The 18912-nt window shown below is 48.0% G+C and overlaps 1 protein-coding gene and 1 long non-coding RNA gene across 9 annotated transcripts in view; both read left to right on the top strand.

Annotated features, from left to right (window-relative positions):
• Positions 1-1340, top strand: part of LOC121016267 (uncharacterized) — a 37293-nt gene extending 35953 nt beyond the window's left edge. For 2 of the 3 annotated variants that reach the window (XR_005784195.1, XR_005784193.1), the window contains one exon: positions 80-539. This is a non-coding gene — a long non-coding RNA (uncharacterized LOC121016267). Of the gene's footprint in view, positions 1-79; positions 540-1077 lie in introns of those variants that run through there. The other variant, XR_005784194.1, reaches the window with a different exon arrangement.
• Positions 1341-8362: 7022 nt separating this feature from the next.
• Positions 8363-18912, top strand: part of CCDC85A (coiled-coil domain containing 85A) — a 206787-nt gene continuing 196237 nt past the window's right edge. Inside the window, exons 1-2 of one of the 6 annotated variants that reach the window (XM_040453673.1) lie at positions 8363-9452; positions 16073-17021. In XM_040453673.1, coding sequence (XP_040309607.1) covers positions 9186-9452; positions 16073-17021 — 1216 coding nt within the window. In that variant the 5' untranslated portion in view covers positions 8363-9185. The remainder of the gene's footprint in view (positions 9453-16072; positions 17022-18912) is intronic. The other 5 variants (XM_040453674.1, XM_040453675.1, XM_040453676.1 and 2 more) reach the window with 5 other exon arrangements.

Below are 18912 nucleotides of genomic sequence, written 5' to 3'. Positions count from 1 at the left end.
AACTCCCTTCCTTGCAAATTATTCTGCAATTAGGGCTTTTTTCTTTTTTCTTTTTCTTTTCTTTTTTTTTTTTTTTTAGGTGGCAAAGGCATAAAGACTCCATTTCTCTCAACTTCGGAGCCTGTTCTCATTCTTTGCTTGCTCTACCACTAATGCCAATAACTTGGGTCTCATCAAACACGCCAATGAAGACCTCTACACCACTCTGTGAAGGCTGCATGGAAGGTTGGGGGCCTGAGAGCCCTCTGCAGTGTCCTCAAACCCCTCCTGTCTCTTCTGGTGAAGGTGATCACCAGGATGATGCTCCACATTGCCTGTGTGGGTCTGGCCTGAGCCCCATCTGTAAAACAGGATACAAATGTCTGTCCCAGCATTGATTCCTTAAGGTGCCGTGCCTCATCCATGATAGTTCCTGTTTAATCACAGTGTGATTATGGCATCTTGGAAAGTTCCATCTGAAAGGCAATGAGCGTACCTCAATTTTAAGCCTGTCATTTATCATTTTTTTCTTTCTTTCTTTCTTTCTTTCTTTCTTTCTTTCTTTCTATCTAATTTATTGTCAAATTGGCTAACATACAGTGTGTCCAGTGTGCTCTTGGTTTTGGGGGTAGATTCCCGTGGTTCATTGCTTACGTGTAACACCCAGTGCTCATCCCAACAAGTGCCCTCCTCAATGCCCATCACCCACGTTCCTCTATCATTTGTCATTTTTAATTAATGGGGGCATTATAAGCCAATATCTCAGGTGTTATGCATGCTGCCAGGGACTGGCTATTTGAGAAACTGCCAAAGAGGGACTTCCTAATCAAACTTGCACACCCTCAGGGCAGCTGATTTCGGTGTTAGGAGGAAAGCTATCTTATTGAGCAAATGTGTGAAGGGGCAACTTCACTTGTGAGACTCTTAACTACGTCTATTTTAGGTAGCTTAGGAAAGGGGCTGGAAATTCCCAGGTCACATGGGGCTGGGTCTGCATGGGGACAGGCAAGCATAGGCAGTTCCATGGGAATTGGCCTCAAAGGTCAGACCTGTCAGGCAGTTCTGATTTTGGCACTTTCTTCCTTTTCTCTACTCCAGGGTCACAGCTTCTCAAAGACACTTCAACTGATTAAGGCAGGCAGGCGTTCCAATAGACATCTGGGATGTTTGTGATCTGTCGCTTTCCCCAATAAAGACCTCTTCAGGAGGTGGCCTCTCTTTCAAGCTTTTCTTGAATGCGCACCTGAATCTGGGCATTTCTGAGGCTGAACTTCAGCCGCTTTACTGTGCTCCTGCAACACTTTACTTGCTCAGAGTGGTGGAGGGTTCATCAATGAATAAGACAGGTCCCTGCCCTCCAAACAAAAAAAATCAATAGGTATCCAACCAGCAATAAAAGAAGAAAGACTGCGATAACTACAATAATACAGATCAAAAGGAAGTGCTTTTTTATTAAATGGGCTGTATTAGTTTCCCATTGAGGCTGCAAATTTAGTGGCTTAAAACAACAGAAATTTATTCTCTCACAAGAGGCCAGAAATCTGAAATGAGTCTTTCAGGGCTAAGATCAAGGTATCAGAAGGGCTGTGTTTCTTCTGGAGGCTCTGGGGAGGATCAGGCAGTCCTTGACTCACCACTTGAATCTTTGCCTCTGTGGTTACATTACATGCCTCTTCCGTTTGTGAAATCTCCCTGCCTCCCTCCTGCAAGCATACATGTAATTGCATTTATCCACTAGGATAAAGCTAAGATGGTTGCTCTATGTCAAGAGCCTTAATATAATCACACCTGCAAAGTCCCTTATTGCCATTAAAGGTAATATTCAGATTCTGAGGATTAGCACATGGATATCTGAGGTGGGGTCATTCATTATTCAGCCCACCATGAGTCCCACTCTTATTTATTCTTTCATTCCCACCCCCAACCAAATGGTCTACAGCTGTGATGTCCAATGCGGTAGCCACTTATTGCCGGTCACAATATTGGTAGTCACGTGTGGCTACTGAGCGCTTGAAACATGGCTTGTTTGGATTGAAATATGCTTTACATGTAAAATACCCACTAGATTATCAAGTCTTACGACAAAAAATGCAAGGTATTTCACTAACAATTTTTATGTTAATTACATGTTGAATAACATTTTGAATATATTAGATTAAGTGAAATATATTAAAATTAGTATCACCTGTTTCTTTTTGCTTTGTGCAACTACTAGAAAATTTAAAATTATATCTGTGGCATGCATTTGTGGTTTGTGATATATTTCTCTTGGACAGCGCTCTACACCATCTACAAGAGTAATTCTCAAACGGCTGCCTAGCAGCACCACGTGGGGAGTTTTACAAAACCCCAATAGGCAGGCTGCACCCCAGACTTATTAAATCAGAAATCTCTAGGGAGGGGCCCAGGCATTGGTATGTATTGAACTCCCCAGGTGACTCTAATATGCAACCAAGGTTGAGAATCTGTGGGGAAGACACCCAGAGGAGGGCTAAGATTGGAAATGGCATTAATGGTCCAGGGACTATCAAATGGATCTATTCATTTTCTTTACAAACAATCGGAAATAGGGGCTCCTGAAGTATCCCCTGCTTTTTGTTTTCCTCCATGAGACACATGCCCCACCGCACCCACAGAAAGCTGTTGGGGGAGGGGACAGAGCAGCCGTTTTCATGACTCAGAACACTCTTGGGATCTCAACACTCTGAGGGTCAGGCTGGCTGGACCTCTCTCCCTTGGGTGCTCTGGCAGTCAAATCAACCTTCCCTTGGCAGTCAGTTTCTGCCGTCGTAGCTGACAGAACAAGATACAGTAAAGGCCAGCAAGCTCCTAAATGTTCGGTTTGTGGGGCTGGACCGAGGCAAAGCACCTTCACAGAGGCTCACAGTGACAGTGTGTTTTGCAGGCATCCATCAGTAATATCCACCACCACCAGAGGCTCCTGTTACTGCTGAGATTCCCAGCTACTTCCCATTTCCACACAATGATTGTGTTCTCTGGATCTGGACTCAGAATTAGATCACCAAGCAAAAATCCAGTGCACTACATTGAGTGTCAAAGTATTCCCTGGGAAATTGGTTCTTAGTGGAGCAAGATGGGATGTTTCAGTAGCTTCCTGTTACCTGACAAAACACAGATTCGAAGAGATAAACCGCAGCCTTGTTCATGCAATACGGTTACTTATGTCTGGCATCATCAATGAATAAACCCATCACCTGAGAGCATCTTACAGCCATTTGAGGCTAACTCATTAAAACATGATATTATTCTACATTTAGGCAATTTAAAAGAATTTTCTGAACTGCATAGCACTCATGTGACTTCTAAAATAGCATACACTAAACAGTAATTAATATTTTCAAAAGGAAGAGGTCTTATATATGTGATGCAGGTGATGAGGCTTTCCAAACAAGGGGGATAAAAGAATTGAACAAAGGCCTTGAGCAAGCTTGTTTCCCTCCCCCTTCCCTCTTTTACTGAATGCTGACTCCAGGGTGGGAAGTGGGGCTTGTCTTCATGGAGTTTAGGAGCTACTAGGGGGAGAAGACCTCAAAGTAAAGGAGAAAGAGAAAACATTATAAGGTCTATGACTGGGGACAAGACCTCCCTTCTCCTATTTCCCCTTCCTTCTGTTTTCTGGATATATGTATATATATTTATGTATACATGTGTATATATGTATATATATGTATATGCATGTATGTATGTGTATATGTATGTGCGTATCAGGTAACTTACAAAAGTACATAAGGAACAAGATAGAAGAAATTAAGAGGGAGAAATTTGGAAGTAAGAAAATGATAGAAGTCAGGTTAGTCAACAAATCATATTCCTTAAGTCTTATCTAAATTGCTGAGGGTGGGCCACCAATTTATATCTGACTTCCCAGCAGCCAATGCAAAGAGAAATGCACACCAATTGCATAATTCACAGTGTCTGTGAGGTTGAAACTAATGGGTCCCAAGTAACCCCATAGATTAGGGTACCACATCATAACAAGGCATATGGGATATACGCAGCAATGTCCTCGACAACATTTCTAATTGCATCAAGAAGTTTCATAGGGTGTGACATAAGTCCATAGGGTTTGGAGAAAGTGAAAAAGAGATTACATTAAATTCTAGCTGGAGCTAAACTATTCTGTTGGGATTGGCTGGGTTAATATGAGCTTTCACCTATAATTTCCTGTAGTTCCATATTCTGTTTTAGGTGCTAGGTTAGAGGTATGCACTGGAGATTATGGGAGTGGAGAGGAATACTGCCTTCTGCCTTTATCAGAGAATGGGCTGATGCCAGGGATCTGGAGGAGATGATGCCAGTAGAAGTATCCAGTGGGAGTTGTCCAGAGGGAAGAGGCATTCCAAGCATGAGAGAATAGCATCAGGGGGCACAGAGGGATGGAGAGTGCTGGTAGGATCTATGGGCAGTTTGGCACTGGTGAGATCTGAGATATGAGGCAAGGTATGATGGGGGTGGAGGCAAGGGCCAGACTGTGCCCATCTTATGTACTCTACTAAGGAATAGGCTTCATTCTATGGAGAGGTACTGAGATGCCACTGAAGGGATTTAGGTAGGGGAGGTGTATCTGCTAACTATTGCATTAATGCCACCTAATGTATCTCATCAAAACCCCATGGCTTAAATAACAGTTATATATTTTTGCACACTGATGCAAGGGTTTGTGATGGGAGGGAGGCTCTACATCAGGGTGCAGGTCTATAAAATGCCTGGGGTGGCACTGGCTGGGGCCCAGACTGAAGGAACAGCAGCTACCCAAAGTTAGTTCTTCTGTCAGTAACCTGTGGAAGTACAGGGTGATGAGGGGACAAACAGAAGGCATACCCCTCAGATACACCCAGATTCCATTAGCAAAGCAAGCCCACAGTCAAGCACAATATCCCTGGGGCGGGAAGATAAACTCTACCCGCTCCGTGGGAGCTACCACAAAGTCACATGTGGTGACAAAGCTCATGTGAACTATGAGCAATAATTCAATCTATGTTAGGGGTGAAGCAAATGGACTTGACTTTGTAGATAGTTTACTTAGGCAGCTGTGTGGAAATCAGGTTCCAGAGAGGTGATACTGGCATCAGGGAGACCAGTGAGAAGGGTCAGGTGAGACCTAGTGAGGCAATAGTGAGTGGTGATGGAACAGAGGTAATTCAAAACAACAGACGAGATAAAGCCATCAGGGCTTAAGGACTTAAGCCATTTAGGGCTGGGTTTTAGATTCCTCCATTTACTGTACCCAGGGTCTACTGCTGAGGCTGCAGGCAAAACTGTTTCCATCACATATCTGTTTTCTTATTTCTTATTGAAACAACTCTGATTTTATTTGTGGCATTAATGTGCCTACCTTTAAAAGTGTTTCCTAGTTTCCCTTAGGTGGGAGGTGGTTACATGGCAAGCCCTGGCTATTAGGATATAAATGAGATTCATTGGGTCGTATTACTAGGAAAACGCTTTATTTTTTTTTTAATTAATTAATATTTGTTTTTAAAGTTTATTTATTTATTCTGAGAAAGAGAAAGAGTATGCACAAGTAGAGGAGGGGCAGAGAGGAGAGACAATCACAAGCAGGCTCTGTGACAAAAGCACAGAGCCAGATATGGGGCTCAAACTCGAGGCATGAAATCATGACCTGAGCTGAGATCGAATCAGATGTTTAGCTCACTGAGCCACTCAGGTGCCCTAGGAAAACCTTTTAAGGGAGCATGTGTACTGTTGCCGTTTGCTCATATCTTTGGCCTGCCCCAAATGTAGAAGGATGGCCAGCGATCCAGCAGCCATCTTGTTGCCAGGAGGCAACCATACTAAGGATGGCTGAGCAGAGAGGAGTCTTTTCGATGATATAAGGACACCATACCAACCCTCAACTGAATGTCAGTTATGTGAGAGAAAATAAGTGCCTTCTTTAAGTGACTGTTTTTTGAGTTTTCTGTTTTTAGCAGCCAAGTTCCTGATACCACACATGACATTAACAACATGAAGCAACATTATTCATTAAATTACTATCCTGAGTCCATGACCAAAATTAGAAACAATAAAACTTCACCAAGGTGATCTAGCCCAATAGTTAAGTAGCTGCTAGTGCATATACATTTGTGGTGAAATTTTTCTTTGGTTTCTTGCTTCCTTGATCTCTCAACATAGGTCCAGTCACTCCTTTCAGCCATCTAGATCTGCCTTTGAATAGCCGCATAGGTGTTAAATGTCTGAGAGAGTTAGTGGTGAAGGGTGCTGGTTGTTTGATTTTGAAACAGGACTCTTAAAGAACACACCTGATGGAGGAAAAAAAAACAAAACAAAACAAAACCAAAACCAAAAAAACAAAAAACCACACAGATGTGGTGGGTGGCTCCCATTTCCAGAAGGTGGGCTGCCCAAATTATCAACCAAGTAGCATTTCTGTAGGTAACTTGATAAAGCACTTCATGTACATTATCTTATTAGCTGCCTGAGGCCCAATAAGGTTAGATGATTTGCTCAAGGAGAAGAATTAACCAGTGACAGAGACAGGACTCATATTTTTCTGACTTGCATTTCTTCCTCCTGTGCCAAAAGAAGTCTCAGGACCTGTGTTGAGGAAACACTTCTGTGTACATGAGAGAAGGGGAGGGATCAAAGCCAAATTTCAATTGATATAGTTAAACCCAAGGAAGACTTTATGCAAGATTATTGTAATAGGAAAGGGAGACAGGGAGAGAGAGAGAGAGAGAGAGAGAGAGAGAGAGAGAGATGGCGCCTGAACTCCACTCCTCTGGCATAAGAGGCAACAAGGGTTTTTCAGCCCTGGGGTGGGCTACTGGGAAAGTACTGGAGGACACTATCAGTGGGCCAGGGAAGGGAAAGTTGAGTTGGTCGGTATGATTAGACCATTGATGTTTGCTGATTGGCGCTTAGTGAAGTTAGGCTTCTCTTCTTTAAGAGAGATGGGGGGGGGCGCTATTTTCCTTGATTATTACATTTCCCAGGATGGCTCCCAGGTCCTGGAGAAGGACATTCCTGGGTGGTGAAACTGGGAGGTGATTTACATCTCAAAGCAGCAGAGAAATAATTCACAAGGTAAGTGCTATAAGAAAAGGGAGGTCAGGGACCTACATTCTGGAAGAAACAGGTCTAAAGTGTAATCAAGCTAAGGGGAACTTTAAGACCCTCTTCTAGCACCACCTTCCTTTGCTCTGCAGGAAGCTAAATCTCAGAAGTTCCCATGTGATTTTTAAAAGGTGGCAGCTTTATAAAGGAACACACAGTGACCTGTTGGTGGAGGGTCTCAGATATAAAGCCTCAACCCACCAGGTGGTTATTCCCTCTGCACCCAGGCTTACCAAAGCCCTGTGGGGGTAGTCCCTATGGTTTTCTGGCTCTGTCTCCATCCTGGAGGAGAAAGTATTCATCTAAAATGACATGCCTGGGACCCAATGCATCCACTTCTCAAGGCAAAAACAAAAACAAAAACAAAAACAAACCCAAAACCAAAACCAAAACCAAAAATCACTTGCTTTCGTTTAGGTTCGATTCCATGCAACAAGAGGGTACAATTGGGGAGTGGGGGTGGGAAGGGGAATTTTGTAGCCCAAAGATTTGACCGGGGACACAGAATACCCCCTTCTCAAAATTACCATCACAAAAAGCCAAACCAGTAAGAACTGACAGCCCGCTGCAGGAGGAAAATGGAAATCTCCTTGCCAGGCAGTTCGGGCTGCCCCGAGGGGCTGTCCTTTGCTCAGGTGGGAAGTGATTGTGCAGACCTTAAAATCCAGGGCTAGGGAAACCGGAGGGGAAGGTGTTTTAATTTCCAGTTAAGGCTTTTGTTTTTCAAATAAAACTTTAAAAGATCCAATACCATCCCCTGAAGCTTCTTCACAAAGTAGTGGATTTTCAGAAAAGACAAAGGCCTGGGGTGGGCGTGGGTGGTCCCTAAAGAGCAGTGCCCCAAGCCTTTCTTTCCCCTTTTCAGAGCACTGGGATTTTCTTAAAGCTTCCTTTCCCATCCTACCCATCTCCCACCTTCCCACACCCCCCACCCCCACTCTTTCTTTTCTTTCTTCTTTTCTCTTCTTTTCTTTTCTTTTCTTTTCTTTTCTTTTCTTTTCTTTTCTTCTCTTTTCTTTTCTTTTCTCTTGTCATTGACCTCTTCTTCCATTCTCCAAAGTAGAAACAGACGGTTAGGTCCTCCTGTCTCTCTTCCCTGACCTCCAGTCCTTGGAAATACCACGCGTCTCTCATTTTGCCCCCTGTTGTTTCTCTTGCCTGGTGACAAGCCTGGCGCTCAGGGGGCGGAGGAAGGAGCTCCTTCCACCACATGGTGGCGCGCGCGAGCCTGCCAGAGCCCGGGTGGCACAGCTTCTCACGCGTCTCCCGCATTTCGCCCCACCCGCGCCCCGGCGCTGGAGGAGCCGCGCCCCCGGCCTTCCCCGGCGGGATAGCGGGGAGCGCGCCTCGGGAGCCCGGGAGGCGATCTAGCAGCAGCTGCGTCCGGCCCGCGCGGGAGGTGCGGCTGGCTGCAGATGGCCCCGGCTGCAGGCTTCTCCTGCTGCGGGTCCAGCCTTTACCTCGGCGTGGCTCGGCTCGGCTCTGCAAATCCCAGGCTTTCCCGAGCAGCCTAAGGAGCGGCGGCGGGCGCAGCGAAGGCGGCGAGAGGAGCGCGGCAGGCCAGCCGCGCTGAGCCTTCGGGCAGCAGCGGCGGCGTCGCTCGAGCAACCCAGGAGGCGCCGCGGATCCCGGAGCGCCCTAACTCCCCCAGGAGCGCCGTGTAGACGGAGCTGCAGCTGGGCAAGGGGGAGGAAAGTGCGCGCGTGTGTAGGAGAGTGTGGGGGGCGACGGTCTCGAATCCGGGCGGAGGAGAGGGCAGGGGAGTCGGGGCGCGGTCCCTCGGCGTCCCCGCCGCTCGCCGAGGTTTTCCTGCGGCGGCGCCCGCTCCCCGGCGCCCCTCACCATGGACTTGCGCCGAGTTGGGACGCGCCTCGGCAGCAGAGCGCGGGTGACTGCCCGGCCCTGGGGGTGCGCGGGCGCGCGCGCCGGGATGGCGAGGTAGGATGGCCGCTCAGCGCGACCCCTGCCGCCCCAACCCAGCGGCCGCCGGGCGGTGCAGCTGACTCGCCGGAGCGCACAGGGGTGTGGGCGGAGGCGGCCCCGCCGCGCCCGCGCCTTCGGGAGTCGCTTTGCCTCTTCCACCCACTCGCACCTGCCACCGCGCGGATACCATGTCGAAGGCGGCCGGAGGCACAGCGGCGGCGGCGGCGGCGGAAAGTTGTCCCCCAGCCTCTGCGGGCCCGTCCGCCGCCGCCGCCGTGGAGGACCTGTCCAAAGTGTCGGACGAGGAGCTGCTGCAGTGGAGCAAGGAGGAGCTGATCCGCAGCCTGCGGCGCGCCGAGGCCGAGAAGGTGAGCGCGATGCTGGACCACAGCAACCTCATCCGCGAGGTGAACCGTCGCCTGCAGCTGCACCTCGGCGAGATCCGAGGGCTCAAGGTGAGCGCGGGGCCGGGCAGGGAGCGGGGCTCCCCGGGGAGGTGGGTCCAGGCAAACTTTCCCTCCCTCCGTCAACAGGTGATCCTCCCCATTCTTCTGGTCAGCACCCCCTGCTCCCCATCCCCAGCCCTTTGGAAACTTTTCCAAACTTTGGAAGCGATTGGTCTCCCCTTCCCTATACAGGGCGAGCCAGTGTCGAGCTCCCACTTGACCTCTGTGGCAGAAGTGGGCGCCGAGGATGCTGAAAAGTAGGGAGGGAGGTGATGGGCATGCAGAACCTTTATTTTCCTAGGAAGCCTGGAAAATCAGTGGTTTGGGGAGCCGGGTCACAGTAGGCAAGGGAAAAGGTGAGCGAGGGAGCGAGCCCAGGGCATCTTTGTCCTTGGGAGTCAGCGGTACGGATGCTCAGGAACCACGACTTCTCCAGCAGATGAGGAAAGGGCGCCAATGCTGGGGAGGACTGGCGGGGTGCCTGGGGAAAAGTCGCAGGCGCCACCTTCGGAGCTGGCGTGTGTCATCCAGTGCAGAGGAGCTTAAGCTCTGTCTTCTCATTTTCTACCTGCTCCGGTGCTTTCCTTCCTCTCAGTTTAGATGGCGTCATCCGGGGTCCTGTCCCCCCTTCCCCCCCCCCCGACTTTGATTATAATTTCATCTAGCATTGAAGGGGACAAGGGGATTTGAAAGGTACCACCCCAAGTGTCAGCCAATGATGTTTTCTTTTTGAAGTAGCCTTCCCTCTTTGCTATGAGAAAAAAAAAAAAAAAAAAAGAAAGAAAGAAAAAAGCAAGAAAAGAACACCAAAACCCCACCAACTTCTTTTCTCCTTGGAGAGCTCTGAGTGTGACAGCAGTGTGCCGGCCAGCCTGGCTGCGGGAGACCCTTGGCCGGGATCCGCCCTGCCAGGGAGCACCGCAAACTTCCTCTCCTCGATGCTTGCACTGGTGCCTCCTGGTATTCCTTCCTCTCATTGTTCAGCTTTTGTTTATAGGAAGCCTGACACAAACGAAAACACTACAGGGACGTCAGGGAGAAAATTCCTGCAGGCACATGTTGTTCTTGTCCCCTTTCCACTCCCACCCCACTTCTCGGGCAGTAGACACTTCCCTAATTACCTCAGGGCTCCAGCTCTGGGATTCTGGGGCCAAAAGGAGTGCAGGGGGCCGATCCCAGATGCTTACCTGGGTGCTGGGCCCGGTGCAGGTGGAGATGGCCTTCTTCCTGGGCCCCAAGTCACTGTCCTATATCCCTAGAGTGGGTGCAGTTAGGAAAATCCCACAGTCAGAAAAATCCCAAGGCTTACACTCTCCTTTGGTTTAATTCATTACTAATGGAGTATTTATTAAGCACCAGACCACACTCTTGGGGGATTAGATGCAGGCTAGCGTAGTGGGAATATCATCTCAGAGGTGGGTGTGCATCCAGAATCCTCATCTGCCAGGACGGTGAGCTTGAGTAGTTAATTTATCAGAACCTTGTTTTATTCATCAATAAAATGCAAGTGATAATAACCATTTCCTAGGGGGTTGTGACAATACGTTATGATGATGTAGGGGAAGTTTTACTGGACTTGACTACAAAAATGGTAGATACTGTCATCAGGAAAGGGCGTGTAAATGTGTAGCCGTGCATCTCCAGGGTTGGGTTTCTTAGGCAAAGCTGGACAAAGGTATAGTTCATAACTCTCCAATTTAATCTTATTCCATGGTTTGAACTATAATGTAACTTGGAAGAGTTTTTAACTAAGTAATTAATCAATTAATTTCCTAAAGATTTGAATAGTATGGAGCATTGATATAATAACTCAGAAATACTTGTAGGTTCTTTTGGGTTGTATGGATTGCCTGTGTGTGTGTGTGTGTGTGTGTGTGTGTGTGTGTTGGGGGGTGTGCTATGTGTGAGTGGTGGGGGATCCTGGTTTTCATTCTAGTAGCCTCATTTAGGAAAATACCTATTAGGCCAGTTAAAGGCAGTTTCATCCCACCCTCCTGGTGGTCTAGATTCATTACCTGGTTTAAAAAGGCTTTCCTGTCCATCTCCTTATCAAGTTCAGAGAGATGGGGCTGGTTACTTTCTGAACATCCCTGACACCCTAGTGATCCATTAATGTGGTTGCCCGAGTAAATGATATGTGCACTCATTTATTTCAGCTTAACTAGAAGGAAGGATTTTTGGTTTTGTTTTGGCTCTGATGGTTTGGGATTCTCAGTTGAGGACTGTAAATTTAGGGTAATTAAGGCCACAACACTTCTTTTTTTTTTATGCTCCTATCTGTGATCCGCTTTTGCAATTGCATCTAAATATTTTCAAGGCTACTAGATGATCCTGCAGCTATAGAGATAGGGAGATGCGAGCACTCATTCTTTTCCTTTGAGGGGCATGAGACTGGGTCCAACCAAGCACTGGCTGACTTGTTTGTGTTTAAACATTTAAGAGGCAGAGCGGGATGGGGCAGCGGAAGGATGAAGGATTTGGAGTGTGACATCTTGGGCACCTGTTAACTTCTCCGAACCTCAGTTTTCTCATCTGCTAAATGGGGATGTTAACTCCACAAAAGGTTTGTCAAGGATTAAATGATATATAGATGAGGTTAAATAGCTTTCTCAAGGTCACATAGATATAAAATGTTTAAAATAGGCTGGCTTTCTTTTCTTTGGGCGAGTTGACATTATGTAGTTAGAGCATGTGATCCTGAAAGGGGTGAAGAAAGGAGATTTTGGTTCTGATGTTATAAGGAATTGGATTCTGAGAACCATATCTATGCACTGCTGTGCACATACCAACACTCAGCTTGCTCTGACTTGGGGTTTCAGGGGACAGGGGGCAGATCTGGGGGCACTGAATCTGTAGATTTGTTATCTGCATCACATAAATGTTCCTCTTTGCTCCCCAACGTACCAATCCCCCTCCCTGTAATGAAGAAAAATAACAGATTAGAACAATTCTTTCACCAAAGATATAGTACTTGAGAGTCTTATGTTTGAAACTTTGAGTGCTATGCCGTAAGGTGGGTTTAATCTTTTAAAAGTCCACTTTAGACAGATGGATAACATCTTGTGGCCAGTGGCAATGTTAAAAGGACACTTCGTGTTTTGAAAAAGAAAGCCCAGATCTTAATGTGGCAGATTTGAAGAAGCTGGCTTATAAGATTATTATCGAATTGGTTGCTTAGCTGTTCCACAGAAGGAAAAGGAAATAGCTCAAAATTGTATTCCCAAGACTATTATTTACTCTTGGAAGAAGGAGTGCTGATAAAGAAAATGAAATGGGCCAATACCCCTTCTACCCCGACTGGAATTCTGGGCAGTATATGCCATACTCCATTTGGAAAGGCATTAACTCCATGAAGCTCGTGGTAACATAGGTCCTGTTTATTTCCCAGTTCTGGAGAAATCAGGAGTAGTTGTGTGTAGTCAAAAGGAAATATTTGCAGTTGGAAGTTCATTTGGAAATGGAAAAGAACATGGCTTGAACTTCCTATGAAATGCCAGGATTCAACTAAATGTAGAATAATTTTTGAAGCTTAGAAAGATTAATTTTTTAGTGTTCTTTTCTCTGAGTATCCACAGCTTCTGATTTCCCTTAAAGCATCAGTGTCAACAGATCATTTATTCCCTTAAAACCGTGGACTCCAACCTCTCAGGGGCTTACTGAAACAAGAGTAAGAAATCCTTTCTCAGTAGCTGGGGCTATATCCTGTTTTGGCCACTGACCTAGGGCTTTAAAAGGTTGGTCAGTCCATAAACATATATTGTTTCCTGTACGCAAGGCACCATGCCAGGCACGTCAACTACACACACAAAAAAGACTTTGGAATGGACTCTGTCCCCCCAGAAGCTAAGACGTCTACATTTGAAGAAAAAAACGATGATGCCCAGTAAGTTCTCCAGCTAGTGTCTTACAGGCAGTAAGCAGTGGGTGGGAAAGTTACTTCGTTCATTCATGTATGCCTGTTGCTGCTGCAAGCAGTGGCTGTTCTAGTGCTAGGGGAGACTTGTCAGAGGAATCTCTTCTCTTAGGCAAGTTCATATGTGGAGAAGTTAGATACAATCAGGGTTCATAATTAGCTGATGTAGGTGGAGCTAAAGGTGGAAAGGTGAGAGGAAGCCTTCCCGGCTTGGCCAAAGGGTTTATTCATTTTCCTGGTGAAGGGGAAGTGCTGGGCTGCCGCAGGAGAGACATAACATTAAGGGGGTGATTTTGAAGAGCAGTCTGGCCAAGGAGAGCTTGGATCCGGTGGGCGAGGAAAGCTCGAGGATGGGGCGGACCAAGGCAGGGAGGCCAGATGGAGGTGTTTGGAAACGGCCAGGCCTGAGGTCGGAAAGTGGCAGTGAGAAGCGAAAGAATAGACGGGCATCAGAAACATGGAGACGGAGTAGTCAGGATGCCAAGAGTTAGAATCAGAGTTGGAACCACGCTGCACAAGATCCTCTTCTTCCTCAGGCTTTGAAAATGACTCCCATCTTAGACCTCGAGACTGTTAGGAGGTGCAGGGTGTGGTTATTTTATAGTTTATTTTCTCACAAGTAGCAGGCGAGCTGTTGGAGCGAATCTGAGTTTAAGGGGATTGAGTGTCCACTCTGAGTCCCTCTAGTTCTGGGTTGGATGACCAAGACACAAGACCAGGGGTCTTCCGGCTTTGTAAAGCAGGGGAGATCTGAGGTAGCAGCCCCGTAACTGCCCCCGGTCCATTGCCACCAAATCAATAAGTGTAATAAGTGCCACAGAGGTGAAATCGAAGAGGTGATGGTAATGTACAAGGTGACCTCCTTTAGATAGGGGGGTTGTGGTCAGGGATGGCTTCTTTGGGGAAGTGACTTATGAAGTGAGACCTTTAGGTTGTACAGAAGGTTAGGGGAGTACATTCCAGGTGAAAGAGGGGAAGGGCTTGTTCCTTGGGCCCTGAAACCGGGCCATTGTTGGTGTGGCTCAGTGCATGATGTGGGGGTGGGGGGTAGGTCTCACCCCCTCCGCTGCTGCCATGTGTGCAAGCCGCTATCGTCTCCCTCTACCCGGACTAGCCTGGTGGCCTCCTCGTGATCTCTCCTGGCTTTTACCTTATCTTGTTTCCCTTTCTTCTATCCACCGCCCACCTCCATCAGTCTGTTTTCCGTACTGAACTATGGTGGTTCTTTACAAAATGAACCCTATCCTCACTCCTGTCCTCAGGTCTCCAACAATCCAGAGTCCTCGTGGCTGCCAAGGCCCAGCATTACCCAGCCGCAATACTCACCCCTTTGGGCCTCATCTCTCCCACCTCCTCTCCCACCTCTGCCCCCTCGCTCCCTGTGCTGTAGGAACACTGGCCTCACTGTGACGTCAGCCACATGTGTCTCAGGGCAAATACTTGCCCTTCTCTCTGCCTGGGATCATTTTCCCTCAAACATTTGCTCCATCATTTCACCCAGGTCTTTGCTCAAATGTTCTCCTTTGTCGGTGAGGTGCCTTCTCTTAAAGAATGGTATTCTTTAGCCTAGTTTAGTTTTCTGCCCAGCACTTACCACGACATGGTATTGTGCTCTCTACTGGCCTTTTGCCAGTCTTTCCCACCAGAATGAAATCATGACATTTGACATCCACCATAGGATGTCAAAGTCTTTGCTGCAGCCACTGATACGTCCCTGGCACCTGGACTGATACCTGGCACATAATAGATGCTTACTAGACACTTGTGACTGAATGAGTGGACCACCATTTTTGCAGGAGAAATAGACCGGGTTAAGAGGATTGGGGGTCTTGGGAGACTTGGATTTTGCACTTTATCCTAAGGGCAGTGAGGTGCTTTTAAGCATGTTATGTATGGGAGTGACAAGATGAGCGAAATGTCAGAGGTAAGGTCCAAGAGACCCGTTTAGCTCAGAAGTGAAAGGTGAGGGAGAAGGAGAAGCTGGCATGACCACAGGTTCTTAGAAAGGGCAGCAGGATGGGTGGAGGTGGCATTTGCTGAGAGGTGCAATTTGGGGAGGAGAGCTTGGCTATGACACAAGAGCTTGGTGTTGCTTGTGTTTCATGTGGAATGCCTGGGAGACATGCAGTGGGTACAGGAAGTAGGGCTTGGGGGTGCAGGATGGAAATGCCACTAGAGGGCAATTGTGCTGGTCCCCTGAGGGAATGGGGCCATTCCTCCCATGTCAAGGGCTGAACACCAGGCAATGCATATTTGTGCTGATGGAGGGCCTGTTGCCTCAGAGCTTTTAAGCATTTCACCGGTCACAGCAGCCATTTTCTTCCTTGACGGCAGTATAGGGGGTCCTTGGTTTTTACTAGTTTCTTGTTAATTAACTGACTGCTCCCTAAATACTGACGGGATGGCCTTGGGCAAGTGAAGCTTAGTGAGGGCCAGTCGCCCCCTCTGTAAAAGAACCATAATAATCATTATCGCCCCAAGTGTTTGGTGAAAATTTGATGACAGGATGCAAGTAACCATTGGGTAGGGGGCATAACCCATGCCCGTTATTGTTATTTTTATGCAAGGCTACAGGTCATCAGCTTCCTCTCCTCTTCTCACCTCCTCCCCTAACATCACAGAGAATCCGCCAATTCCAGCCTCCCTCCCAGCAGGTCTGAGCCTGATGATGCCTCAGATGTGCACCTCCCTTGAATGGTTGTGTCTCTCTCTTCAGGATATCAACCAGAAGCTCCAGGAGGACAACCAGGAGCTAAGAGACCTCTGCTGTTTCCTGGACGATGACCGGCAGAAAGGCAAAAGGGTGTCCCGGGAGTGGCAGAGACTGGGCCGCTACACGGCTGGGGTGATGCACAAGGAAGTGGCCTTATACCTGCAGAAGCTGAAGGAGCTGGAGGTGAAGCAGGAGGAGGTGGTGAAGGAGAACATGGAGCTCAAAGAGCTCTGCGTGCTGCTGGACGAGGAAAAGGGCGCGGGCTGCGCGGGCAGCCGCTGCTCCATCGACAGCCAGGCCAGCCTGTGCCAGCTCACCGCCTCCACGGCGCCCTACGTGCGGGATGTGGGCGACGGCAGCAGCACCTCCAGCACCGGCAGCACCGACAGCCCCGACCACCACAAGCAGCACGCGAGCAGTGGCAGCCCGGAGCACCTGCAGAAGCCCCGGGGCGAGGGCAGCCCAGAGCACTCCAAGCACAGGAGCACCAGCCCCGAGCATCTCCAGAAACCCAGAGCCTCCGGCACCGCGGATCACCCAAAAGCACTCAAAGGACCCAGCCCCGAGCACCACAAACCCTTGTGCAAGGGCAGCCCCGAACAGCAAAGGCACCCACACCCCGGGAGCAGCCCCGAGACGCTGCCCAAGCATGTGCTGAGCGGGAGCCCGGAACACTTTCAGAAGCACAGGCCTGGGGGCAGCCCTGAACATGCCAGGCACAGCGGAGGGAGCCCCGAGCATCTTCAGAAACACGCCCTCGGTGGGAGCCTGGAGCATCTACCCAGACCCAGGGGCACCAGCCCCGAGCACCTCAAACAGCATTATGGGGGGAGCCCTGATCACAAACATGTGGGCGGAGGCAGCGGCGGAGGCAGCAGGGAGGGCACCCTCCGAAGGCAGGCGCAGGAGGACGTGTCACCCCATCACCGGAGTGTCTACAGTGGCATGAACGGTGGGTCAGTACGTGCCGGGGAGCTGCCTTGGCTGGGACAGCTCAGTAGAGAGTTATGAACCGTGAAGGGCTTTCCAGCCACATTAGGAAGTGCAGGCGCTGGACGGGGATGGGCTGGGGAGAGGAGTCTCGCTGTCTTTCTTCCCTTCCATTTGTTGTACTTTGTACAGTTATCAGTCAAATAAGCCTGGAGAAGAACAGAGGATGAGGAGTTAGGGGAAGGAGAGGAATGATAATTCCATGGGACCCTGAGTGGTCAGGAGATGTGTGCCTATTGCAGATAAACAGAGAACCAAGCTAAAGTTCTTCCATCTTAAACTTGAATGTTTTTCTAGTTGTGTGCAGTTTCCTGCTGGGGTTCTCATCCAGCCGCTGACCCAGAGTGGTTTTGAATCCCTGTTAACAGCTTATGTGCATAAAGAAATGAATATTTATTATGAAAAACAATAACATTGAAAAAGAAATACGGTGTCCCCAAACAGGTTTGGGGCCATGTTTTCTGAATGCCTGTAGATCTTACTTTACCTGGAGAATTTTTTTCCTGTTGGTTGCATGAGAAACACATCAAATGATTTCCCTCCATGCTCTAAAATCTCTAAAATCCCTGCCAGACTCCCCTAAACGTACTTTGAATAGCATGCTCTTTTACACTGTGAGGTGGCCTCCCCAATTTTTTAAACGTTCCTCTTTAAAAGGTACTGATGTATTTAGACTCTCCTTTGGTTTTCAAAGTGTAACATCCACTGCATTTGCAGAGGTGGCTCTAAACCTGACCCTAAACCTTTTTGGAAGAGGTTTCATTTTCTGCATCTTGGTTCTAGAATCACTTTGAATTCCAGAGAGGAAAAAAAAATCGTTTCTGAAAACAAACACACAAACAAATAAAACCAAAATGCCCTCCCAATCCTTTTATGTTACTTATGGTTGAGGTAGAACTAAAATGTTTGGTTTTATAAACTGTGGGGTTTTTTTCATCCAAAATACCTGAGGTTTTTTGCTTTATTTGAAAGCTGCTACAGAGTCTCCGTGCAGTGAGCTCTGAGCAGTGGTGGACGTGGCCAATACTAGCAGTGACATGAAGGGGTAAATTTTCAATACTGTACCTGGGGATTTACCTGTTGGATCCCATTTTATCCTAATCCTTTTCTCCTAGTGCTGAAAATTGAGTCCTGAAGCTTGGCTTCTAATGCATCCAGTGTTCTTTTAAGTGCAAATGGAATGGAAAGCGTGGGGAAGATGAAATGCTGCTGCTTTCTGGGTTGGGTTGTAAGGTGGAAGCTGGGAGAAGCCACCTCTGGGTGCTGAGGCCTCCTGGCTGGCTGGCCAGAGATCTTACTCTGTAAGTTGTGCCTTCCCCTCGCTCTTTCCAGGACCGACCCAGATGCTGCCCTGATTGCTGTGGGCAGCCTTGGCTGTGCACTTCTCACAAGAGATGAAGGTCATTTAAAAAGATATCTTAGTTGTGTTACCGTGGTGAGGTAACACAATGGTGGCTCAATGGTGAGCCATTGGCCAGGAAGCTTGTCTTCAGGGAGTAATGGGTTAATGGGAAGGTCAAATTAATGGCTTTTCCATTTCTCAATTACTTTTTATTAAAAAAAATTTTTTTTTCAACGTTTATTTATTTTTGGGACAGAGAGAGACAGAGCATGAACGGGGGAGGGGCAGAGAGAGAGGGAGACACAGAATCAGAAACAGGCTCCAGGTTCTGAGCCATCAGCCCAGAGCCTGACGCGGGGCTCGAACTCCCGGACCTCGAGATCATGACCTGGCTGAAGTCGGACGCTTAACCGACTGCGCCACCCAGGCGCCCCTCTCAATTACTTTTTAATGAGCATGAGAAGTAAACATGTGCACTATTTTAGGGAAACTCTGTATCTTGACCCCCCCC

The sequence above is a fragment of the Herpailurus yagouaroundi genome, unplaced genomic scaffold (assembly GCF_014898765.1).
Source record: "Herpailurus yagouaroundi ecotype Mexico unplaced genomic scaffold, PumYag 210, whole genome shotgun sequence".
Taxonomy (NCBI): Eukaryota; Metazoa; Chordata; class Mammalia; order Carnivora; family Felidae; genus Herpailurus; species Herpailurus yagouaroundi.
This window is presented reverse-complemented; position numbering and strand designations above follow the sequence as displayed.